Source organism: Solenopsis invicta, chromosome 3 (assembly GCF_016802725.1).
Source record: "Solenopsis invicta isolate M01_SB chromosome 3, UNIL_Sinv_3.0, whole genome shotgun sequence".
NCBI classification, from domain to species: domain Eukaryota; kingdom Metazoa; phylum Arthropoda; class Insecta; order Hymenoptera; family Formicidae; genus Solenopsis; species Solenopsis invicta.
In genome coordinates this window covers 30,481,924-30,509,694 of record NC_052666.1, presented here as the reverse complement: position 1 = coordinate 30,509,694, position 27,771 = coordinate 30,481,924, and the positions used below count along the sequence as shown (strand labels likewise).

The 27,771-nt window shown below is 32.4% G+C and overlaps 1 protein-coding gene across 1 annotated transcript in view; it reads left to right on the top strand.

Moving 5' to 3' along the window:
• The window catches only part of LOC105204572, a 294,782-nt gene that overhangs the window by 253,707 nt on the left and 13,304 nt on the right, over window positions 1-27,771 (top strand). The window contains 9 exon segments of the mRNA XM_026132063.2: window positions 2,176-2,229; window positions 2,521-2,589; window positions 3,808-3,897; window positions 5,601-5,663; window positions 12,575-12,803; window positions 14,439-14,558; window positions 14,644-14,751; window positions 15,695-15,877; window positions 17,099-17,195. Coding sequence (XP_025987848.2) covers window positions 2,176-2,229; window positions 2,521-2,589; window positions 3,808-3,897; window positions 5,601-5,663; window positions 12,575-12,803; window positions 14,439-14,558; window positions 14,644-14,751; window positions 15,695-15,877; window positions 17,099-17,195 — 1,013 coding nt within the window.

Sequence of the window (27,771 nt, the reverse complement as noted above, 5' to 3'; positions counted from 1 at the left end):
ATACGAGACTGCTAGGCATCTCATACTAAGTAGTCTCTACTAACATTCATCTTGTTCGTTTCATCCGTGCCTGTTCATCTATTCATCTTCATCGTCTTTCGACCACTTTCAGATCATCTGTAATCACGGTTTTTAGTAACATTATCATACCGCAAATACATCGGAATCAATAGTCAATAGCTAGATATTGAGAATAAGGCGGCCACGCCGATTTATATTGCGTCACACTAATTTTTGTAATATAATTCAATCAATTGTAAGCAAATAATATCATTAATATAATTTCGAGAAAAACCAAATTTTTCACGCTCTCTCTCTCTTTCTCTGTTAGTAGAAACGAGAACAAATAAAAATAAAGCTGGAAATAAAGCTATATTAAAAATATTTAGTATTTGTACAAAAAAAAAGGAGAAAAAACTTTTGGCGTTTATGTCGTTTTATATTTCTGGTTTATGATTCGTGGAAAACGTCGTGGCCGTCTTCTAGATAAGCCGAGATTCGCTGCAACGACACAACTTTAGATGTAAACGTGCATACGCATACATATGTGTTGCATACATATACATGCAGATATACATATATATTGGAAGAATTTATGCCGTGAGCTACGCGCCAGTAACAATATGCCATTACTCATATCCAGCGTGTTTCGAAAATGGAATTAACGCTTGAGAATTCGGATTTATCATTCTGCAATATTTTCAGAGCACTCAGTAATATGAAGTGTAATTTTATTAAAATAATGTAGAATGACATGAAACGTTTCTATAAAAGGACAAATTGAATAACGTTCGTGATATACTAAAAAAAAAATGTTAGCTAGACTAAATTTTTCAACTTCATTAAATTTCGTCTGATCAAGTATTTATATGTATATTGAATTTAAATACAGAAGATATTTGAACTTTAATATTTATACATTTTATTTAACACATAAAATAAATAAAATGTGCTTGAACTTTAACTCAAATATTTTATGAAAAATTTAATTAAATTAACTTATTTTTTTCTCAGTGTATACATTTTCTGTATTATATGATAATACTTGTTACTATTTTCTTGAATCATTTCTATAAAAATTAAGAGGTCAGACCATCTTGACGAGGTCTAAAATACGTATAAATTCAAGATTTTTAAAAAATTAACTATTGCGTATAATTAAGTGATATCTTATAGATACAATATACACAATATTTATTGCAAAATTGTGAATTTTTAAGTAATTAAGTCCAAAATAAAAGTTGCACAAGTAATTCTTACAAAACTCTTTCGCCGCAACGGGTGTAAATTTTTTTTGGAAACTAATAGTCCGCGATTAACTTCATTTTTAGCACAGAAATATTTTTAGAAAAATTATCTATCGTGTGGCATACAGATTTTCTTTTTTTAAAAATTGTAAAAAAGAGATTGATTTGAAAAAAGTAGCTTACTTTTTGCCTTAAACTTAAAATATCGAACTTAAAAAATTTATTATAAACAAATGGATTAACATGCCGAAAAATCCGTACGCTACACGATAGATAATCTTCCTAAGAATATGTCTGCCAAAAATGAAATCAATCAAACTATTAATTTTCGAGAAAAATTTATACCTATTTACGGCGAGAAAGAGTTTTGTAGATTACAAAGAATTGTTTGTACAGCTTTTATTTTAAGCTCTATCACTTTGAAAATTTACAATTTTGCATGTACATATTGTGTACATTGTCTGTAAAATATCAATTATATGCAATAGTTAATTTTTTTTTAATCTTGAATTTCTGCTTATCTTAGATCTGATCAAGATGACCCCTTAAGAGTTGTTGCTGCTTTTCAATTTTGTAACGGGAATGTTTAAAATTACTATAATAAAGTAAAGTAAATTAATTGAAATTAAATTCCGTCAAATTACTAGATATTCAGAATTGTTATTAAACAGTTTTGTCATTTGAACGAGACGCGATCGCGTGAACGTAATTGGCTTTGTCAGCGAGCTTTGTCTTAAGTTTAAATACGCACGGTAGTAAATATTTTCGCGTAACACGCTCAAGAAGCCGCTTCCGAGGACATTGAGTTAAATTCGCTATATATAATTGCCGGCATATAGTTGCCCGTAGCGATGTAGTCTCACGGACTGAACTCTCCTGAAACCCTGCTGTACAACTGCTTTGTTATTCCGACTAACGCACACACCAGGCGCCGGGGACGAGTTCGACAAACATTCTAGCTCCAGCTCTGCCTCACTGCCAGGTGTGTCTCTCATCTTCTTCTATCTTCTATTCACCTCCGAATCACTGTATAACCGCTACTTATATATTTACATACGTTTATTTATATATATAAATATAATAATTAATTTATGTATACATATATATAATATTTATATGTATATAATATATTTTATATATATATATAGATATTATATAATTTTTATCTACTTTTATATATATATTTTTATACATATTTATATATTATATATATTTAACGTTGTCTCTACCTTTATATTGCTGTTAATAAAACGCGTGTCCTTTAAAATTCAAGTGTCTCAACCTGCCGTTACAGATGACTCGTACTTAAGGACTGACGTTAAACCGCCAAAATTAGGCAAAGGTGCGCTTCAATATATATGTTTCTTTTATATATGCACTCTTTTGCGAACGCTCGCCTCTTATCTCTTGCGTTGTCATCGTTGCACGCCGTCTCTCTCGCACATCCATATCTCGTTTTGTCTTCCTGCTCGTACAATATTAATTCGGTGGATAATTTCACCAACAAATTTTGATATCGCCAACATTTGTGTTAAATCCGCTCACCCGATTGCTGTCTTTTTCTATCATTTTCCTCATTCCGTTTGTCTGTGTCCAAATCACGCGATCGTTTTGTTAATTTCTTTTTCCGTGGGCTGAATTGTCATCTTAAAAAAAAAGTATCGTTATTTATAATGCATTACGTTTTCCGCAATCATCTACGATTTTTGTTTGCATGGTGCACACGCCAAAGTCTCGTCACCTTCATGATCGTTTATATTCAGCGTCGGCTTTAGGGGTAATTTGCGAAAGTACACAGCTCTTCTCAGAAGTAGAGATCGCGATACATCGTAATCGCATTAAATAAAACACTCGTAAATTGGATAAAAGGATCGAATGAAGTAAATTGAAGGAGAGTACGAGGTCGTGCTTTCAGCTTAATTACACTAAAAAAAAAGAGACTTGTTGTACTGGAAACCTGATAAATTCAATCGATATGTGTGTGTTTACAAATCGGATAGCAAAATCTGTCAAATTACTGTCCAGTTACAAAATCTTGAGTCTTATAATGACAACCAGAAATTCTGCTTACACAGAAAAAAAATTTAATGTTAAATCAACATTTCGTTGTTTCATAAACAAAAATCTTCTTGGAAAAATTTATAATCTTAAACAGACATAATTTGCTTACACGAAGAGAAAAATTTTCTTCATCTAAGCAAATTATTTGTTTAAGATTATAAATTCTTCCAAGAAGATGTTATATTCTTGCTTATATGTATATGAAACAATGAATCGTTGATTTGATATTAATTTTTTTTCTGTATAGTTTCACTAAAGTGCACTCAATCATGTACGTCTTGTTAATGTAATCAGATAATTTTTCTCGATGTATTTTACAGAGTATTTAGCAAAGTGCGATTGTTTCAACTAAATGAGAAAAAAAATTCCGAAAGCCCGCGCTGGTCTCATCCCCCATTCTCGAGATCCGTCTCAGCCGAATGCGCACTCACGTACACGCTTCTTACGCTTCTTACGCACATGTACCACGCGAAAATACGCTGATTAACATCTATTGCAGACAAGTCGGTGTCGTTTGAAAAGTCAGTGTCCTTCAGTGACGAGCCACCAGACATGAACTCCCCCAAACAACATTCCCCGCAACATGCAGGTAACGGCTAGTGCACGTCACGTAAAAACAAAAAAAAAGAAACAATCGCAAAATGTATGCTATAAGCACCGCTGTAAAGGCCAGAATACCGAATCGCACCGTTGTCGGATCACGTTAAGGAAGTGGTAGACGATCTAAACGCCAGTATCGCGAAACAATTCGCAAGAAGAAATTCTCGTTTTGCAACGATCGTCAAATACATGTGCAAATTTTAAGTCTTAACAGGACACCTGAATTGAATAAGACACTCATAAGACGCTTATAATTTATTTTATTTTTTTAAAAACTTTATTGAATAAAGTTTATAAAAAATCAAATAAATTATAATTTTTAAAAATAGAGAGCTCTTAATACTTTAGTTTAACTCTAATTTAACTTTAGGTTTAATAGACTTTTTACTACCTCTATTTAATAGAGTTTTTATAAAATCAAATTATATATACAATATAAGTAGACCTTATTCAGCTTAGGTATTTTATTTGTCTTATAGTCCTCCAAATTCTACTAATATTATAGGATAAATGACAAACTTTCTCTTCTCTGCGTACGTATTGGAGGTCAAATTACAATTAAAATTTGTCGTGATCACAACGTCGATCTCTTCTTGCCAAAGAAACTCTGTAGCGATTTAAGTACTATACAACTTTGTGTCATGATTGGCCGTTTCGAAATGAACAGGAATTAAAAGTAATTTTGCCACGGGATAATATTGAAGAGTACATCTCATCTCTCGATTGAAGTTCGATTGAAGATTGCCACAAGTAGCAAAGAACCTATAATAATGGAATTTGTATTTCTACTTTCAAAATCTTGCGAAACTTTCTCGTGCTATTTATGCTTGATTTCGATTCAACTCATTAACACGAATAATTGCTTGTGGTCTCATTTAGTAATTCTTCTCTCTACACGTTTACATAACAGAATTGTTAATTCGTAATTAACAATGCTAAATATGGTAATGAATCTGGCGAATTATGACATATCTTCTTGTGTCTTTCCCAATATCGATCTTCAAACGTTAACAGCATATCTTCTTTAGAAATAATGCAAATGGGATTTATATAACAATTATCGCAATGATTGATATACATTTTTTTTTTTTCAATTTTCTCTATCCCCACAATATTTCGTTGAACGAAATAATACAATAATTTTGTGAAACGTAATCAAAGTAATTTAAAATTAATCTACGTTATTTTTAACGTATATACAATAATTAACGTGCAATAAATTAATTGTAGAATCTATATTATTTTAATTCTTCCGATTTTATATACGAAAAGAAAAAGCCAAAATTTATTTAAAATATTGCGTCGTTTCTGACATGAATGTTCATGCATGAAGATTGGTATATGATTTTAGTTTCTTACGCGCCATTATTTCGCTCAACGACTTGTACAATTTTTTAATATTATACCAACAATTGTTGGTTGTAATTGATAATAATTAGAAACAAGCGGCCTACATTTAAATTACGATGATTCGTTTTTGCCACTTTTTATTACCCAGTAACGAATATCGTATTCAGTATTTAGTGAGTATAGTATTAGTGATAAGAGCTCGATTTAATCGTAAGAGGGGAATTTGCATAAAAGTAAAACTATATTTATATTTAAAAAAAAAGAACGATCCCGACGCGGATACTAACGCAATAATCTCTAACACCTTCTCGTATTCGATTCTGCAATGCCTACCACGACTAGCGGACACAAAACCCACGAAACCGGCGATCAAATCCTCCACGTTGCCGAGGATGTCGTCTCAAGGTAAAACTTCCCCATCTTTCTGTTAGGGCTGGAACTATTTGGTAGATTTTTACATATTTAAGGAATCCAATATCTTCATCAATATGAATGAAGCTCAAACAAAATTTATACTTAGAATTGTATTTCTAATGAAATATTCTCGTTCCTCTTATTTATAAACCTTTCTATTTAATTGTTAATATTTTTTTCTGTTCAACAATGTTAATATTTTTTTAATATTAAGAAATATTTAAGAATATCTCCCAAATTCTATTATTCACTGTAAAAAAATGTTGTGTAAAATTACATCTATTACAGTAGATAATTTTGAGACCTGCTGTAATAGTTGTAAATTTTCACGCGTTTGTAAATTTGCAATATACAAGAACAAATTGATTTCTTGATTTGTAATTGAGTAGATTGCAAAATATGTATGGAAAATTATAGAAATGATAACGTAACAATATTATTTGTATTATTAAACATTCAATTTTTTTAATACATGCTTGAACAATAGAATGATTATTGTGCCCGCGTACAATGATGCTAAACGGGACGGAATTTTCGTGCATGCAGGTGAATACTGATCGCATTATACATATATATTTTACAGTGATACATGAAATATTATTGTTATATTACGTAATGTTACAAACAATTTGCATTACATAAAATGTTGAAAATGTCCTGCCGTAATTTTCTATTTAAAATATTACACAGTAAAAAACAAATTTACATCTTTTGTAAATTTACATAAAATCTGTAAAATTACGTGACTTTTTATATTTACAAGACTAATCATATAATTTTTGTAAATTTAATAGTAAATTTACACATCCGTTGTTTGTGTAAATTTACTATTTTCTTTTTACAGTGATTCAACGAAAATAATGTAAATTTTACATTTCATCGAAAACTTCTATATTGAGATAAAATATTCAGTGACTATAAATACTCTAGTACATAGATATTAAAATATTTCAAACAACTTATTATTTATTTCATATTTATTTATACTTATTTAATAATTTCAATAATCCCAAAACGATAAATCATTCGATACATTACATCAATAAAAATTCTTTCATATATCTGAATTAATAACCACGTGTACTTAAACGAAGCTGTTATTATCCGAATAGTTCCAGTTCTAGTGTCTATGCTTCTTCCCTATGTGTCACGCTGTGTCTACCATATTTCTATGTTGTTCACATAAGCGTCGCTCCAAGTCTTTGGTACAATCTTCTTCCGCCGCTCCGTCGTTTTCGAGCTCTTTCTCTTCCTTTCTTATTTTCGTTTGTTCCTCGCCTCTCCTGGGACGGCACTGTGTATGGAGGGCACCGGAAAATTGTAAGTCCACTCTCGATAAAAAGCCGAGACGAGCATTGCCTGCACGTCGACGTTGCTGGTTTTTTTAAACGAATTAATACGCTCATTTACATGTAAATCGATTTTTTTTTCCCCAAAGTATGCCGTATGCGAGCGGAAACGCAACTTTTGCACGGCAAACTTTTGCACGGCACAGGCCGATGACAAAATAACCGAGGTAAATCGAGCCACGTTCGTACAAATAGCGTCCGCATGTTTTCATGCGAAACACGCAGAAGCTCGCAGAAGTTTACTTTGAAAAACATTCCGCATTTCATATCAATCACATTCAGTAACTGGCGAACATTTTATTTACTCTCTCACTCTCTCCGGGAATTCTCTCTCTCTCTTCAGTTTCTTTTTAAGATTATCCGCGAAACATCATCGCGCGACTTCATATTTCGAATGAGAAATTCACATGTCTCCGTCTCTTTCACCGCGTCTTTTTTATTTCAAACCAAGCTACGTATCGTTCGACCACGGTCGTCGAGGAAGCCCTCGACTGCGCCCTTTTCTACGTGCCCTTCATATATTAACCGCGTTGGCGAACGCTTCGTTCGCGGCCGCTTGGCGTACCGTTTGCGGGGGACAGGAGGCAATTCACGGTATTGTTTTACGGGACACTTGCGACAAATGCATTTCTTCGCGTTTGACGCTCGCGTGCCGCTCGCGTCTCATTCCTCCCCCGCCCCCATCTCTTTCTCTCTCTCTCTCTCTCTTTTGCTCTTCCGCTTCCTCTGTTCTCCAGAACAAGCGATATGTCACGGTTGCATATCTGCCGCCGCCGATCACTCGAAAACATCACGATACATCCGTCTTATCCCCTTCATCCCCTTTCGTCCCGCCGACCCTGCTCGTAAATTCATCCTTTATTTATCTTGTCGGGGACGTACTTTTATTTGCCCGCGGGGACGCGCGACGTCGCTTATCATGGGATCGGTTCATTCGGGATTGTCTCACGAACCATCCGACGTACGAAATCGCGACGCAAATTCTTTTTTCTTGGTCTCGCGTAGGACAGATGCACCTAATGAATGCACCGGTTGAAAATGCTTATTAGATAATTCGTTTTTTTTTTTTCGGGCACCGTTTGGTACCAGTTTTTGTCGTAAAAAATATCATATGGCCGGTTTCTGTCTTACTCCACAAATATTTAGAAGCTAACGGAGTATTGCGATTTTATTTATCTTTAGTTTTTGTATTCTGATAGAAATTGTACCGTATAAAAACGTACACGGAGAGAATTTTTTGTTATATTTTGTCGCAAAATTCGCTGTAAATTTTACCATGTGTAATGATAAACTTGGAACAACCTGACAACCTATCGAATATTATGACGAAAGAAATTTTTGAAATGCACAAAAAATATTTCATAAACTGATTAATAAACATTACCATGCAGCATTAAGGGATTTAAGGCAAAATTTGTTTTACAATACGAGTCAAAGTTTTCTTGTATAATGATATATAACTATGTACGAAATTTGTTCTTATGATATATATACCGATTTAAAAAAGAAACTTTTATTCTAGAGTAGGAGAAAAGGGGGTAAGATGACGAAGTCGGTAAAAGGACAAATTGTTAATTTTTACAAGTTAATAACAAATGACAAACCGATGCTTAATTCATTAGAGTCTTTAGTTGATCATAAGTAATTTGTGGTAGTTTGATTTCAATCTGCCCTCGAGAGTGAATGATATAATAAGAAATGTGTTTTGGAAGCACCTATACGTAACTTCTTGGTGTTTGTTCATAGGAAATGATATAATTATAGTAAATATTTTCATTTTCTCTATGAGATCACAATATTGTATGATTAAAAACGTATACAATAACGTATTCATATTTTTTAATTTTTATAATGCAACATTTTTTATTTAATAAATAAATAAACACTGTGGGTAAGATGACAAATGCTATACATGGGTAAAGGTAATGCAATTATGCATTAGTTTTTTTTATCTTAACAACATTCTGACTGTTTATAACGCATTTTACAAACGCACATACAAAAGTATATCCGCCAATTATTATACTGCATAGTAAAATTATTATTTTAACTTATTATTATTATTTTAAATTATTATTTTAAATTTGATTGGACTTTGCAATAGTGCAATAAAAATTGCAGTGGTGCAATATTATATCTGTACACTAATCCAACTTGAGTGTAAATATAGCATCACATATTATTTATCTTTAAATCAATTTGTATAGGACGATTTTAATGTACACTAATTCGTACTAGTGCGTCTAATCAAATTTGCTATAAGTTCTTAAAAATATCATAATATATTATAAAATTTATATAAAATATTGTATGTGTTTATCTCTATTTGGCATTTCTTCTATTTAAAACAAGTAATTTATATCTGTCTAACATGTGTGTGTTATAAAATTATTGACATTTAACAGTTTAGTAAAAATTATAAAACATTTTATATTTTACTGCGTTGAAATATAACATATGTGTTGTAAATATGAGCAAATTCTTTGAAATACGTTGTTGTTTTAGGACTATCATGATATTTTCAGGGTGAATTTTAGGAGAAAATTCTCTCCGTGTGTAAATACATAAAATATAAAATATATCCACATATGCTTTCACTCTCTTGTATAATCTCTGTCCGAATATATAAGAAAAATAATAAGAAAAAGAAATATTTAAAATGGTACTTTTGATTATTTTATAAAAAGCAAAATTTGAGATAATAAGAAAAAATTACTCTTCTAGAACTATAAATATAATAATTACAATAAATGTAAAATTATACATTTTCTAAATCGGAATCAATTATTATCATTAGTATTATTCATCAAGAGGCAGTGATTTGATTTCAGTGCTATACTTATAATATATTAATCAATAACATATGCACTTCGATATGTTCTTCCGTGATAATACATTGATTCCAATAGAAGTACTACTTTTTTAAAATTATTGAAAGACAGTGAATACTCACTGATGTTTACAGTTATAATACGCATAAAGCATTTCCCCCATATGTAAAATAATGTTCACAGTTATATGTATATTATATAGCATCCCAAATGCAATAAATAAGATTTTACTGATTCCGATTTAGAGATTAAATAATTATATATAGAACATTATAGAATCTAATTAAAATTTTACTTTTTGTAAAAAAAATCAATAAGAACTCATTTCTCTAATTATTTTTTCATTATTTCTTTTATTATTTTTTCCATATACAAACAGAAAGATTATACAAGAGAACGAAAAAATATATGAATGTATTTCATATATAATTTCATATATATATTTTTACATAACAAAATTTTTATCAGAATGTTAAATAAAAAGAGGCAAGAAGATCCACACGTTTTGTTATATCATCTTCATCGTAGAAACCGGTGTGCATCTATTCTACGTTTATCGGATACACGGGAAAATTTGTGCATGTGTTTACGCAGCGGGGAGCGCTGTCGGAAAGCTCAATTAAATCGCGCGCACATTGAGCAAAAGGAAATTAATTTTCAAGCGTACCATTACGTTCGCGCGACTTAATTTGATCGCCGGTGAAAATATCACTGCGATCACAGCAAGCGACGTCTGCGTTCGCGTAGATAATTATGTTATTGTGGAGGAACGTTTGCGGAGCGCTCAGCAAGATACGTCACGAAGGGGGTGTACGCATTACACGCAGAGATACAACACGCACACGCGTACACGGCCCTTCCGCTTGGAACACTTTCGACGACACTTTCGATCCGCCAGTTAGGTCATCCGTTGTCTCCTTCTTCCGCTCTTCCTGCCGTGCCTTTCGTCATCCATCCAATAAAACCGCGGTAAATAAAAGTGACAGTAAAATTGTGTTGTGTCGCCGACCCCTTTAACCGTTCCTTGTCCTCTCATTACCGGGTCCCGCTCTTCTATCGTGCGAAGCCGTTATGACGAGGCGTCGATCAAGCGGCGCGTACGAGTGGCGAACGTCAAATTTAATCAGCTGATTGAGGAACCGGCCGCCGACGAATCGTTTATCCGCCACGACAGCAATCAGCGGCAGCCGCGTTTCATTCCCTTCGCAAACTCAACACGGTGAAACGCCCGGGATGCCTCCCGGGTCTGATTGTGAGAGAAATACGAGAAAGGCAAATTTCGTCATTCCGATTAGCACATTTCGTGCCGCGTGAATTATCGGCGATTTACACTGGACCTTCTGTTCACATATTTCCAATAAGTTAATTAAATCCAGCTTATATTTTAAATGTGTAATCACTTTGTGAATTTGAATGCTTTAGAGAACGCTAAAGTGACGGAATTATCGACATAACGAGTTCAAATTTTCTTCGAATTAGCTTTATGAAATTGAAAACCCTTTTACATATTTAGTGCACACAAGAATTAAATAGCGGGAGATTTAACTTATAAACGAAAAAAATGAAAAAAATCTTATGCAGCAGTAATTTTTTTATTTTTTTACTTTTTTCGTTCTTAAGCTTAAGTTGAGACTCCTGGTACTTATTTTCGTCTGCACCTGAACACGTAAGAGGATTTTTAATTCTGTAAAATTAATTCGAAGAAAATTCAAATGTCGGTAATTCCGTGAATTGATTAGCAACAATCTTGAAGGATTTTTACTCATCCTTTATTACTAATATGTTGATTGTATTAAATTCAATATAGCTTATAACAAATTTGACTTAATCACAAATATTTTTATAATATACTTATACTACCATTCAATATATCTTCCATCGTAAATTTTTCAAATTTGATATAAAAAAATATCAAATTATAAAATTAGAAATTTCTTTATTTTTCAAATTTTTTAATTTTTTTTTATTTATTTTTTTGTATTTTAGAAAACAACAGTAGTTTTGATATTTTGTGATTGTAAAAAAAAACGTAATTATAAAATATTTTTGGATATCATGGTTGGATTCATAATTATAATGTACGATGTAATATTGGTATATCAAGTTGCTGTTTTTTTTTAATCTTTGTAAATTTAATGAAATCATTATGAGATACATTTTATTTAAATATAATAAACTGGATTGCCGGTGATCCATGTGGCGTGGTGGACAAATCCACCTATTGTAAAATTGCTCACATTGCGGCACGGAATGTGTTAATCGGAAGTTGTTTCACGATTAATCACGTCTGAAAATCGAATATATCTAGTGAAATAAAACGTACTGTCCTCGATTTCTCTCATTTAAGCTCATTTAGGGGTTTGCACAAATGTAATTTAACTTTAAACTCGGTTTAACTTACTTTTCATCATTTTTTAATTCTAAACATTAGAAAAAGATAAAAGAAATAAATTAAATCGAGTTTAAAGTTACATTGAGTTTTAGTTATTTTTTTCAATACTCTTTCGAACGTTTCGACATTATTCGCAAAGAGGTTCGAACTCGAAGGGCGCTCGTGGCCGCGCAGTACGACATCCCCGGTTCCAGACGTACGCTTCGAAGGCTCTCGCACGAAAGAACGAGCGGTGCCGTGCGAGCTTAAATCCCTTAAATGTTCGCGCAAAAATCGCGAGTGATCGCGCAAGTAACACGCTCTCTTACGCGTTTGAATGAACGATTGCAGAGAGAGACAGGCACAAGCCGACACCGCCGCCAAAACCGGTTGCGTTGGTGGCCGGTGGTCAGTACGTGTACAGGGATCTGGCGCTTACGCCAGAGATGTACAACCAACTGAGGGGTCTCCAGAAAAAGGCGAAGGACCTCAGGCAGGAAGTGAGAAACTTGAGGCGCATGTCGCAGGCCCAAGCCCACTCAGTGCGCGAGACTATCAAGGACACGTTTATCACGATCAGGTATGAACGCACCCTCGCAATTAATTGAACAAATTAAAGCTGACGTGACATTATAATTGAAGGGTTTTTCCTGCAAAAACCTAAGTCCATTTTTTTTTAATCTTGATTATGGCGCTGATTCAGTAGCGTCGTATCGTGAACAATTTGCTCCCGCTAAAAATAAACCAAATAGAAAATGAGAAATATAAATGTAAATTGGCAGTAAGTATAAAATTCCCGCAATAAAAAGAAGCAAATCCGAAGGCTTTTATTTTATATTTTTTAATGGATCCTTAAAATATTAATCAAATTCGTAAATATAAATATCATAATAATTAAATAAAGGCTACGAGTAATTTAGTAAGGACGGTAGCGCTTAATATAATATTAGTTGACCATTATTTATATTTTTAATAAAAATTTTTTTCAAAATTACAATATATATTTTAACCTTACTTGGTCTTGTTCAATCGTAGACTGAAAAAAGTTAAATAATATAAAAGTTCTATTATTTAGATTATATAGACATATTTACTTCGGTAGTTTACTTTGGTTTTTAAGTAACGAAAGGCAATTGAAGTTAAGTTTTTGTATAGGAATAGATTGTCCTACGTGTTGTCAAAGTCAAAAGTCTTTGTTTTTATATCTATTATAAGTCCGAAGAAAAATTATATTATTTATACAAAAAGAAATATAAAAGGACGTTTTGTTAAAAGCAATTTGTAAAGTTTGTAAATAAAAAGAGAAAAAAATGTTATTTTATATTTTAAATAATATTTTCTTCTTCATTTTTATCATTATTAATATTGTAAGAAAAGATAAATATAAAATATCATAGGCTAAATAAGTGATAAATGTGTAACATTTTTACGAAAACCAAACAATCTAGAGGATTTTTTTGTAAAGTTGTCAAAATATTAATTGAAGCTTACAATTTTGTTCTTATACTTTTATGTTTAGAAAAAATTACGATATTTACACAATGAACGATGTCGATCGATTGGACGATGAGGTTTCCTTTGTTTCCTGAAAGTTTGACTTTTTGGACTTGTTTGGTTTTGCAGGAAATTCTTCAATTGTACAAAGTACAATATACGTAGAAGGTCCAAAAGTTTTCGGCCCGAGAACATAAAAGAAGCGATAAAATGAAACAATCGTTTTTTTTTTCAATATAATCACTTTTTATTTCAATAGTTTTTAGAATAAATTAATGTTTTATACTACTAAAAAATATTCTGTTTCTTTTATCTTTAATACACAGCATTATTACGCACATTGTCCGAAAATACCGCGGAATTTAATTGAAACAACTTTTGAAATATTTTATAAAAGCTTTTGATATAAACGGGAAAAAATGGATGAAGCAAACGCATAAAAAGGAATCTTTATTGTTTGTGCATTACCAAAATATAAAAACGATATATTTATATAATATACCAAAAATATGTATAGAGTAAATAAAAAGTGCGCGACACCAGCTTCATACAAATATTACTGTAATATTTTATAATATAAATATTATTAAAGCAAATATACGCGCTTTAACAATTCTTATATAATAAATGATATAATATATAATCAAATTAAAACACACACTTTCTTTCGACAATATTTTATTAAAGGAAATACGTTGCTTATGATTGATTATTGTCGCAGGGCAATGCTATTATCAGGAGGGGACGCGGCTTGGACGGCCGGGGACACGGAGAAGATCCGACTGAGCCGCGAGGAGGATCTCTACAAGCAAGAGATGATAAGGCTGGAAAAAGATCTCACGTAAGTATCCACCGTCTCCCTAGAGACGACACGCTAAAAGACACAGTGCACAAAGAAACGTAAACGAGACGTTTGCGAATTTCAGCGAGCTAGAGAGCACCGTGGAGGAGCTTCGCGGTAACGTGATCAATAGAAAGACGCGTGTCAATATGTCGGATGTGGAGAACATGGCTTTGATATTGAGTAAATCCAGGTAAGCTACGCGCGCGTTCGATATCACTTGAGCAGAGAACGTCACCGTTACCGCTCACGTTAGTTAACATGCGGCGTTAGATTTTTACAGATGATCTAGTTTTGACTGGTGTTCTTAGTCCAAAAAATTGGGCAAAAAAAAACAATTTTTTTCTTAATTGTTTCCTTGTCATTCTCGAAATTAATGTATTATTCATTAGAAAGACAGTGAATAGTCTATATTTATATTATTTATAGATTGATATAGTTATAAGCGCTACTTTTATAATTGTTTCAATCAGTTATGTATGATGTTCACAAACTGATTGTCGAAATATCGAAACTTTTTGCAACATTCATCATCGTATTCAACCACTACGTCCAACCACCACGTAATGAATTTGCTGGTCTAGCAAAATTATTTTCTAAGGGTAAAGTTTTCCAGGTAAATTTTTAGATACTTCAGCAGAACCGTTTTGTTTTTTTATGTAGTACTGTAATCAGTATGATTTTACTGCTTTATATTTAAGGAGCGTATTTTTTTAAAGTTTTTTTCTTTTAAGATTATCCTCTTTATTGTTCTCTACGTCAATGGTTTTTCATGATTTTTTTCACATATAAAAACTCAAGTAAGTAATCATTATTAAAACCTGCTTTTGTTTTTACATTTTGTTTTTTTATATTTTGTGTAAAAAAACAAAAAAAAGAATTCTGTGTTTTTCCGAAAAATTAATAAAATTAATGTCAGATTATTACAGTCATTCCGTATTTTTTTGGAAAAGAAGGGAAAAGACCAATGTTTTTCTTCATTTCATTGTTTTGAAAAAAAAATAATACCTGTCTTGAACGTCTTCTCTTTATCGGCGATAATATAGAAAATTCGCAAGAATAGAATAAGTCACGTTAAAATTAACAGGCGACAACAAAAATGCGGGATAATTTTGCAGAATAATTTTATTTTTCAGCAAAACCGTGGCCGACCTGAAAGTACGGTTCCCAAATTTGCAAGAGGGTATGAAGGGTCTGCTGAGCTCCGAAATGGAAAAGGTGGTACGCGAGGAGAAGTTCCTGAAGGAAGAACCCGAACGACTGGAATCCGCGTTAAGACGTTGCAAGAAACTCACCGGCACCCTCGTGACGCTCAAACGGTACGGCTTTTTATTTTATTAGCCAATTCTAGTTCAATAGGACTGCCAAGTTTTTCAAGGCGCGATTGAAAATTACGATCGAACATTCTTGCGTTTTCTTTACGACATTAAAAAAATTATCAAATGCAGATTTTTGAAACAAATTTCACAACAAACAACGTTTAAAGTATTCCTTCACGTAATTAGTTTATTTATGACAAGTTTATCAAAAAAACGTTATGAAGAAAAAAAAACAAAAACGTTATGAAGAAATAAAACTATTGTACAGTTTATCGACGCAAGTTTTAGAGTTTTTTAATTAATTTAACAAAACTTGGAGGATGTAATTGTATTCAAGTTCTGTAGTTAAATTTTTTAAAGATAGCTCTATTCTTCAATCAGTAAATTGTACTTTTTTTTTAGCAATCGATATAAATAGCAATCAATATATCTTTCATCAATACATCAATATATCTTAAGATTTTTGCATTTACGGAAGTAAACCCTATTAAATGCAGAATCTAAATTTCTTAAATTAATTCAATAAACTTTAAAGTACCCTACTTTAGAGTCTCAATTAAATTTTTTAATGGTAGCATTTTGTTAGCAAATTGCAAGATTTCAATGTGTACTTTTTCTGCCATTAGAATAAAAAGGATTTTACGTTAGTCTTTTTTTGAAAATTTTTATAAAGTTTTTATGTTGAATTTTTAAAATATCCGACTGCTACTTTAACATATTGTAATTGTGTTATTTACATGTTGTGTTAAATTGATATTTAACAATACAACATAAAAGTGATACAGTTTTAAAACGTCAATTTTTCATTAAATATATGTTAATTTTACATATTATAAATGTCATTGTTATTGAAGAAATGTGCTTTTACAATTTATGAAAATGTTACATTTGTATCAAATTGATATTCAACGTTGTTTAGTGTTAAAATTTATGGGTAAAAGAATAATATAAAAATAATGCAGTTTTAAAACGTAAATTCTAAACTAAAAAAACATGTGATTAATTTGACATATTATAAATATTTTACTGAAGAAATATGCTTTCACATTTGTTAAAGTGTTAATTTTTTATATAATATTTGTGTGTTATTTTGTAGCATATTCATTTTATATTACATAAAATTTTGTATATCAACCGCTTTAGCAGATTTAGAAAAGTAGATAAATTAGGTCCAGCAGATTTGTTCTACTGACGAAACTCAGTTTCTGTTCCCCCGCTTAGCTTGGCGTCGGTGCAAGAGCAGCGATTACCAAACGCAGCGAGCGTAGATGCCGAGGACACGCCGCCTATAACACCGACGACGGCACAGCAATCCAAGGTAACCGCTCCATTGGCCCCGCTCGCTCGCTCGCTCGCTCGCTCTCTTCTCTATCTCTCTCTCTATCTCTCTTTCTCTCTCTCTCTATCTCTCTATCTCTACCTTCTATCGAGATCCAAATCCTCCTACCGATCTCCCGCTCCGATTTTTTCTTTGCAGTCGCGATCCTCAATAAAACGCACCTGTTCCCGATACCGAAAAGGTACCCGTTGCATGAGGTATCCCCTCGAGTTCTCCTCTATCCTCGTGTCACGCTTGAACATCCGTATCCACGTTCTTTCGTCCCGGCCTCTTCTCTCTCTCTCTCTCTTTCTCTCTTTCTCTCTCTGTTTCTGTCTCTCTCTCTTTCTTCCTCGAGGAAGAAGAAAAAGAAGAATCGGGAAGACATCGCGGGAAGATGGGACGCTCATCGCGGGAATTCGCGAATCGCTAATTCTCGATTAGAGTCTCGGGGCGGTCTCGAACGAGAGAGAAATTTCTCGTGTCGTCATCCTGGTTGCGGAAAGACCTCCCTCTACTCCGCTGAGTGTACACGCGTAATTGAGGTACTATTGTTTCGCGGACGACGACGCTATATTTCGTCGGAGGATGTTGTCCCGCCACGCGGGAGAGACGCGTTCGAGAAACGCTCGAGAGAGGGTCGCGCCTTCCGACGCGCGATCGTATGCTGAAAACAAGAGATCCTATGAGCTTCCTACGTGCATATATAATCCCTCCTTCTCGTTGCGTGCACATTTTGTCGTGTGGCACACTTTATCGCGAGTGGCACGGCACACGCACACTCTGATACGTGTGATGGATCGAAATATTGGTAATCGCTTTCGTTAGGAGATGGGCACGTCGCGTCGGACTTAACGGCCCTATTATGGGCGCGACGTGTTCCAGAAGGAATGCATCATATTTTCCAAGCTCGTAATTAGTGATTAGTGTAATATTATTATTGAATGTAGTTGGAAAATGATTGAAGACCATAGACATTTATATATTTACAAAATAAAAAATAAATGTCTATGTTGAAGACACGATTCACTTGTTTTGTTGGGTTGTTTTTTAGGAAAAATGTCAATTCTAATTAATCAATTTTCGAATTATGTGCCATTAAAAATCAAGAAACGTATATTTTGTGTGTTACTCATATAGAGACAATTTTTTATTTCTTATTGTTAACAGAATTTTTAAACAGATTCTTTCTTTAGAGAAATTTAGTTCTGGCAGTATTTATTTGGTTAGTGAATAATTACTTATTTTGAATATTAAAAGTACTAACAAACGGCATATACTGCTTTTAATAGTCATAGTAATTAATCGTTAAATAAATCTTCTGTGCTAGTATTAAATTTCTGTAAAAGTTTTATGAAATTTAGTTACTTTGAACTATGTAGTTTGAGGAATTGTGACAAACAACGTCTTATAGTTATGTATTTATTATTTAGATAGCTAATTTGATTAATTTGGTATTGTAGATGAAAAATAAAAATTATTAAGTTTAAACAAACCTACACAAAGCAATGGAAATTTTTTCTTTGATACAGTAATTATTATATGTTACAATTATTAATAATGAGAGATCAATAGTTTTGTAACATTTTAAACAGATATCTGATTTTTCTTCATATATAAATTACAATAAATAGTATTGGTCTCAAAAGTTTTTAATTTATCTAACTCATATTCATATTTACATAAAACATTAATTTCTAGTGTATTACGAACATTTCATTAATTAAAAAAGAACCTTTTTTTGGAAAATAAAGCATTTCTTCTGGAACCTTGACATTTGCATAAACATGTACTGTTGTAACTACTAAAATTTCACGTCAAATGTGAGATAATTATTTATCTTACGTAATTATTAAAAAAAAAAAAACGATTGTAATAAGATAACTTTTCGATTTCGACGTATTGACAAATTTTTGTTTACTATTTTTTATACATAGTATAACAAAGCGTAAGAAAACGTAAAAATGCACATTTCAATGAAAGATTGACTCACGAAAAAACTATAGAACACGACTGTGCCCATCGGAGCAGCTTCTTGTTCACCTCTGCGAACTCGTCACCGAACACTGTCTCACACGGCGGCAATATCTGCTATCTGTACTGAACAAGTAGAGTCGACGAGACCACTCTCCACGCTTTCGTAGATCTTTCTTGTCCCCACATAAGTAAATCGGTATGGTATTTTGCAAAGAAACTATATCCGACCACCGCTTACCCCCGTATCCTCATTATTGCTAACAAGCGCATGCAACGAGTGATATAGAGTTTTGTTCTGGTACACAATATATAAATATGTCTATAATTACAACATTATACGTAAAATACTCGCCTCTCTTTCTACGTATACACATGCATACGTCGTATACGTCATATTGTATATACGTACAGTAATATTTATTTTAACCAGTGCTGCGGAAAAATATTGAAATAAATTCTATAAAAAGTTTTATTTAAAGGATATATATATAAAAAAATATTATTTTGAAGAATTTTGTATAGTACACATGTAAAGAAAGCAAAAATAGTTAACGTTAATATTTACTTGAAATAAAACATTTATTTTACATTTTGATGTGCCGTGGATAATAAGGTTTTCTCTATTTTTTTATTGTTTATTTACTATTTCTCTATTTTTTATATCTTAAGAGTGCAAAATAGAAATTAAGGCTGAAGTAAAAAAAAAACAGCACATCCTTTAAATAAATATTTTTTAATTCAACTATTTTCCTCAGCATTGATTTTTATTTGTGTGACACGCCGATCATAAATGGCATTGGCATACACACATATAAATCGCTGCGATACGCGAGATCGAAAGTAGGTATCATCATTATATACACGACGTCCGTCTGACTGTGCCCGATTATTAATTATCGAATTTTGGACATGCGTCATCGCATGTGCGATGATCATAGGTGTATGAGTCGTCCCATCATATTATTCCCACCAAAATACCCGACTACCGCGATGAAAGTTTAATATGCGTAAACTGTGCTGTCGCCAGCAATAACATTATCATTGGCAGTAAAATATAAATGATCAAATTTACAGCTTAATTTTATTTGAGATATTTCTGTCAATCTTTAATAATGTTGAACTTGGATTTGCTCAATTACATCGGTTCGTCATGTTATTCGCGAAGCAACGCATTGAAAAAGATATTAAAAAAAAGAATAACTCAGTAAACCTAGCTGCATTAAATTCGTGACTAAAGCTCTAGGATTAGTTTAAAGTAATACTTTATCCGTAGTTTTAAAGAGTAAGTAGAACAATAATGGCATAGTCAGACAGACAGGGGCGGCTATCGAATCGGCGGAAATATATTTACGATTAAAAATTGGCACACGTATTCTACGCGAAATTAATAACAAGAAATTTATTAATTAGTCAATAGTACGAATAGCCATATTATTAAAATGTCTCAAAATTTGGCAACACTTATGTTGCCAACGTGACGTCGAGAATTCCGATGTGATTTTAAAACTAAATTTTTTTTTATCTTAAAGTAATTTCATTGATGAAATGCGTGAAATAAAAAATTTTCTTTATTAGAATATTTATTCATAAAATTTGCCTCTACTACGAATTATCCAATTTGTCATAGATAATACAGCAAATAAAATAGAGTGCAGTTGCAAAATTATGCACAGTTCCGTTATTATCGCTTCTCTAACATCAATAAACGCGAAAGTGAAAATTAAATCTTCCATTCAAATGCAATTTCAAAATTGCGCCATGTGAGTTCAAGAGTTTTTCTTTTTGGAAAATTTGACAGTGGATTATTGTTAAGTGTCACAAAAAGCCTTCTCCTGTCTTCGATCTTCCGACTAAGAACAAAGACCCGCAGTTTCCATTTTCCTATGCTCCTCGGCTATCGCTCGCTTTATTCCGCACCTCACCATCGCATTGACAGTACGAAATCTGATGTAAACCTTCTTACCAAGAAACGATCGCCTCTGCCTCTTTACGTACGCCGTATAATAGCACATGTCACTCGCATATGTTAATGATGCGTATCTTAATATTGACAAAGGAATGACTCATCGCTCATCTTTTATTCGGGAAAAAAATAGAATCCGACGACCGGGCAGTACCGAAATAACTAGAAATGCTTTTACAAATGTCAATAGTTGGCATAACACTTGAAAGAAAAATGACGTTGCTAAATACTAGTGCTACTTACACAGAAAAAAAGTTAGCGACAAGTTTTATTTAACGTAATCATTGTTTCATATATAAGCAACAATATAAATCTGTAAACAAGTTGATAATTTTAATTTTTAGCAATATTATATATTTTTATTTCAACGTTTCAATATTTATCTAATGAGCGCAATATAATTGTTTTGATAATAATAATATTAAAAAATTTTAATTCTCAATTTGAAGATATTGTATTTCCTATCCGATATTTTTTTTATGTTAATTCAGAAAAATTATTATTGAATAATGAGAACATTTTCTGTATGAAAAGAAATTTTTTTTTTATATAAAATTTTTAAGCAAGTTATGTCTATTTAACGACATATAAGTAACCCATTTGAGAAAAAATGTTTCATACAAAAGTTTGTATGATCTGGAGAGAGAAAAATAAAATTAATTTTTCAGTGTTATATGAACGTTATTTTTTTAAATGAAACTATGATTCTTTTGTTTTACATAAAATATAATTTTTCTAACTATTGTAAAAGTATTAAGATAAAATTATCGAAAAATGTATAGTTTACGAGATATACATATATATTTTATTATGGTATATTTTGACATAAAATATAAAACATCACGTAAACTATTGATTTTTTGTTAGCTTGATCTAATATTTTTATGAATTTAATACTATCTAAATATTTTCATTGAATAATTACAGAAAGCACATTAAAAGAAAATTATATAATATAATTCTAATGTCTTGTTTTCGAAATATTTTATTCGACTTTTTGCTCATCCTGTATAGAATATAAAATCTTTTTTAAAGAATTTCTTAATCTTAAACAGACACAACTTGTTTATGTGAAAAAATTTTATATAGTTTCGTCAAGAAAAATATATTCATCTTTATTCAATAATAATTTCCATAAATTGAGAGGAAAAAATATCAAATGGGAAGTAACAGTATTTTTAAATCAGAACTAAAAGCTTTTAATACTAGTATTATGAAAATAATCATGTGTTAATGATTATTATAACATTGAAATAAAAATATAACGTTCTATTGAAATTTGAGATTATCAAACTTTCTAAAGAAAATTGAATATTTTCGCTCATTCAAAATGTTTAGCAACAGGTGGAAAAAAATTTAAACAGTAATTCTAGTTAATGAAGTAAGACAAAAATCTAGAATAATAAATTTGTGATTAAAGCTTCGTTTTTTAATTATAAATGTTTAAATATTTACGTAAAAGTGCATAAAGCATGAACATTTAAACATTATGATTAAAAAACGAAGCGTCCACTGAAATTTTATTATTATGAATACTTAAATATTCACGTAAAAAGTGTTTAAAGCACGTGAATGTCTAAACATTTATAATTAAAAAATATAGCTTTAATTGTGCAATTTTATTATTCTAATTTTTTTTCTTATTTTTTATCATCTACTCTTTAAATTTTCTCCCACACCTTGTGAAACAATGATTAATTTGATACTAATTTGTTTCTTCGTAAGTAATACTAGCAGATCACAATTCTCTCACATTTGAAGATTATATTAGTGCTAAAAAATACCCGTCCCAAACAAGTATACGCTATCAGACAGCTCTATCGTCGTGTACAAACGACTGATGAACTTTGGGACTAGCTCTACTATTTACTCAACAAAGCACTTGACTTCCTGAAAAAACGCGCGTCTCCTCCACTTTCCAATTAAATCGCTCCTTCCAAGTCGAGATTAATTCTTTACTTTGATCTGCTTTTTAATCGCGAAGACATCAGTCGACGCGGACTGTCATTTTTTACAAAACTTTGCACGAGGATCGCTGCCACGCGTTGCGTTCCACTAGCGAACAGGTCGACGGCGGCCGACGCCGCTCATCCTTATCCAGGGAATGCCAACATCTCCATTTTCTACGTGTGAAACATCATCGAGTCTTTTCTTGCTATTTTCTTCGCTAAGCACTATCCTCTGGGGAGTAAAAAAGAATGCTGTAACCGCATAAACGAAATCGATGGCTCTCTCTCTCTCTCTCTCTCTCTCTCTCTCCTTCTCTCTCTATCTTTGCCTCTTTTTTTCTTTTTTTTTTCTCTATTTTTCTCTACCTCTCTTTCCTCTTTTCGCGAGCTCGCGCGTTTCTCCCTTCTCCGAAGTTTTTTTTTTTTTTTTTTTTTTTTGAGCCGACAGTTCAGTATCGCACAAAAGTATTCGGCGGAAATAAAATGTGCAATTCTCCTACAATTCTCTCTCTCTCTCTCTCTTACTCTTTCTTTTTTACTCTCTCTATCTATCTATCTCTTTATCTTTCTCTCTCTCTTTCTCTCTCTCTGTCTCTGTGATATGGACCCCATCGTCCTTACCCACCAAACCAATATTTTCAGTGTTTGCTGTGTCCCGATAGTATAGATAACTTTTATACATTTAGCGCATGGTGTGACAAAACATTCGTAGCCGTCGATGCTTATCGTTCATGAGTATCGGAAGAATCGAATCGCTCGGATCGGCTGTCTCGAGCTTTTCTTTCTCCCTCCCCCTCTTTCTCACACTCTTTCTCTCTCTTTTTCTTTATCTTTTATATTTCTCTCTCTCTTCCTCTCTTTCTCATCGTCATTCATTCGTTTCGAGAGCGATTCGAAGATTGCTTGAAGAGTTGCAATGCAACGTTCGCCTAAACGTCGCGTTGCTTTAACTACCTTCAGGATTACAGCGAATATCGCCTTACTATCCCACGAAAGCGATTTTGCAGCCTCGCATCTTGCGCTTTGCGTCTCGCCTCGCAACGCGAACGATATCAAACGATCAACGATACAGAATTACATAGAAACAGAAACAGAATATAATGGAAGCGTAGAGGTAGAGGTAACAGAGAGTTTTTATTTGCACAAAGAGCGCAAGGTGAAGGGCCGCGAGATCGCTTCGGTGGCATAGAGCGCAGATCGCTTTTTTTACGATCCTCCTCTTCGACGACGCCGATCACGATGTTTTGTCAGATCATTCATGAGTGTTAGTTGTGGTATAACGACGGAAAATCTGCGTCGCGACGAGTCTTCTCGCTCCCTCTCTCTTTTTTTTATCTTTTTTTTATCTCTTACAGACGTCGCGTATAATTCGACCGAATCGACGACTGTTTGATCAGCAATGCCGATCCTTGTCGTTGCGAATGACGAGCAGACTACCGTCTCGTTTCCGATAAGAAGCGAAGCGGGAGAGAGGCTCCCTTTCTTGCCGAAGCTTTCTCTTTCTCTCCGCATCTGATTCTTTTCTTTTTTTTTTTTTTCTAATTGCAACAGAATCGCAAGCGACGCGGGTTGTCGCAAGCTTATATCATACATGAAAAAAGAGCTCTGTATACCAGAGAGATTAGAGTAAAAACTAAGAAAAAAAAATATGAGCAAATGTTACAACCTAACAGATAGTGAAAATAATATTAATTTTTTAGTATGGCTGGAAGTGGAGTACTAACTTCAAGGAGGCCATACAGACCAGTCACGAGTAAATTTTTACTTATTCATACTTATAAATTATTATAATTATTATTACTATTATAAAAGACTACCGTTTATTATTCTATTATTATTATTATTATTATTATTATTATTATTATTATCATTATCATTATTATTATTATAATTATTATTCTGTACTGTTTTTATATATATTATATATACACGCATATACATATATATCGAACACACGGAATATATTTATATTTCATATTTTCTTTTTTATTCGGTATGTCTGCAGCACAACCATCATATTATTACCCACATCAATAACTATTACCCTTTCTCACGGCACTCCGGAGCATTCCGCCAAATCCTGTAATCCATTTTGTCATTCTGTCTCGAGATGTAAAGTAAAAGCTCTTCTCTCTGTCTCGTAAACCCCATAGGTAATGATTCATGTACTTACATTTCAAGACCATTTGCAAATTTCTTTATACACTCACGTACACGTAGATTTGTAGAACAAATACCGTCACCGTTGTGAAATATTGGTCTTGAGAGATCGAAAATTGGGAAAGAAATCGAGTTTACTCTCACGTATGTCGATAGATAATAAAATGTACATATTTCTTCGTGTGTGTATATACATATAAGTGTGCGCAGAATTTTCAATTCTTTCGCTGAGAGTTCACGATAAAATCGAACGTCTGTAGCAGTTTAGCGGAATTCTTCGGAGTTAATCCAACGAGTCTGACTCTCCTATCGCCAAACGCACATACACACACTCATACTACAATCATTCGACATTCTCTACGTCTCAATCACAGTCTTGATGCCACATGTGCTTGCTCTGAGACGAATCTTTTTGTTCGACTTCTTGATTCTCAATTTTTGTACGATCGTGTTCTCTATCACTGTGCTATATGAAGAAAAGTGTCGAAAACGACGGATACTTTTCCTTGTGTTACTTCATTGGGAATATCGGCGCAAAAGCTACCGATTAATTGACAATCTGTTGTCGTGTTCGTAGTGTATTTAAGAACTTTATTGATAATTTTTGTAAATACATTTATAAAAAGACGACCTAAAATGTGCAATAGATATAAGCAACTTTGAACAATTAGATCTCAGAAATCAGAAGATTTCTTCTCAATCGTTGTGTGTGTGATTTATCAATAATCTTATAGATCATAAAATAATAAAAACAGAAACTGTTATTGTACTACTTCTTATACATTTTATTTATAATGTTAATATTGAATAAATCTTTATTACTTAATTCCGTAGCGAAATTTTAAACATACATTCTTTAGTGTTTATAATTATGATTACGATATAACGATAGTATACCGAGAAAAAAATTTATTGAAAAAACTAAAATATTTAATCCGATACGTTCAATTAAATATTGAATTGGTTTAGTTGATTCTTCATTAAAAAATGTTAACAGTCGACGTAAATAAACTACCTTTATCTTCTAACGAAATAATTATCGAATGTTTCATCAACCTAATGTTTCATCGACCTAATGTTTTATCAATCTAATGTTTAATTGAACTAAAGTATCAGAGTAAAGTATTTTTAGTTCTTCAACAAATTTTTTTTAATATATCACACGGTATAATTAAGCATACAGTTTTATGCGAAGTGTGCATCTTAATGTTTATTATAATTCCTTAAATTTTAATTCTTAAATGTTAATTCTTCCTTTGACATTACGTTCAAGCACGTATCTACAGATCAATGCTCGAATCTTTGTAACTGCCAATAATTTATATTTATACCTTCTGACGTTATCTTCTGAAAATGCGATACTTCAGGAATGTTACTCCTTGGATCTCTGTTATCAAGTCCGCTTGTATCTACTGCACGTTTTTTTTTTCATGGAGCACACTGGAAGGAAGAATCGCGACGTCCGAGGCGCAAGGAACGCGATTTCTCGCTGCTCTGAAATTATTTTGCACTCTTTACTTGATTTCCTATATAGCTTTACACTTCTTTTCTGCTTGAGACCGTTCGAATATTTCTGCTAGTGCCTGCGTCCGATATGGATAAAATATGACAAGGAAAAAAAAGCCTTTGTCCTGCAGCTTCCGTGTGGTACTACATGTAGAGAACTTCTTTTGGAATTTCTTTCCAAAATCATTGGTAATCATGGGTGAATATCAAAGAATATCTATAATTTTAGTACAATTTAAATTATAAAATTATAATAAATTTTACTACAATTACAGTAAAATTCTTTGGTATCTTCGTTGTCTCACGATTAAAATAATTTTAAAGGTAAATTCTAAGGAAAAAAAAAACTTCTCTTTTTATACAATTCAAAATTTTCGCAAGAAGATATCTAATATGACACACTAATTGTCCAAAATTATCTAGTTATAAACAAATACTCGTACGAACACACACACACACACACATAGAATTATACTACGCAGACACATGTACATATATTGGTTAGTATCACAATTAGTCAGTCCGAAAGACGAGCCAACTTTCATTAAGACTTTGCTGTGCTACGTGCTATACGTCTTTGATTTTAGCGCTCCCACTTGGCCTTTTTCGCAAAATATACCTTTTTATATAATATGTATTTACACAACGTTTTCTTCCTTGGTTTCTATCGAACATTCGCGCGAACTAGTTCTCACCGAGCCACCTATGCCGATTCGACGAATGGGAAAGACGATGAAAAGAGCGCTTTCGAGTTCGTCGAGTATCGGCAACCGGTCGAGGATTGTCTTGACATTGTCGACGATATAACATCGATTTATTTTGGTACGGATAGTATATTCTTGCTAAAAAAAAAACTATGTTTATCAATGGTTTCTTAAATTTTGAACTGCCAGTTTAAATAAAAATATCTTGTTTACGCTCTTCATCGTAAGGTTGTATTTTCTTTTATCGCAAAACAATATATACACAAAGGAATTTTTTTTTAGAATTTATCAAAATTATGATAGTGGAACAACATAAA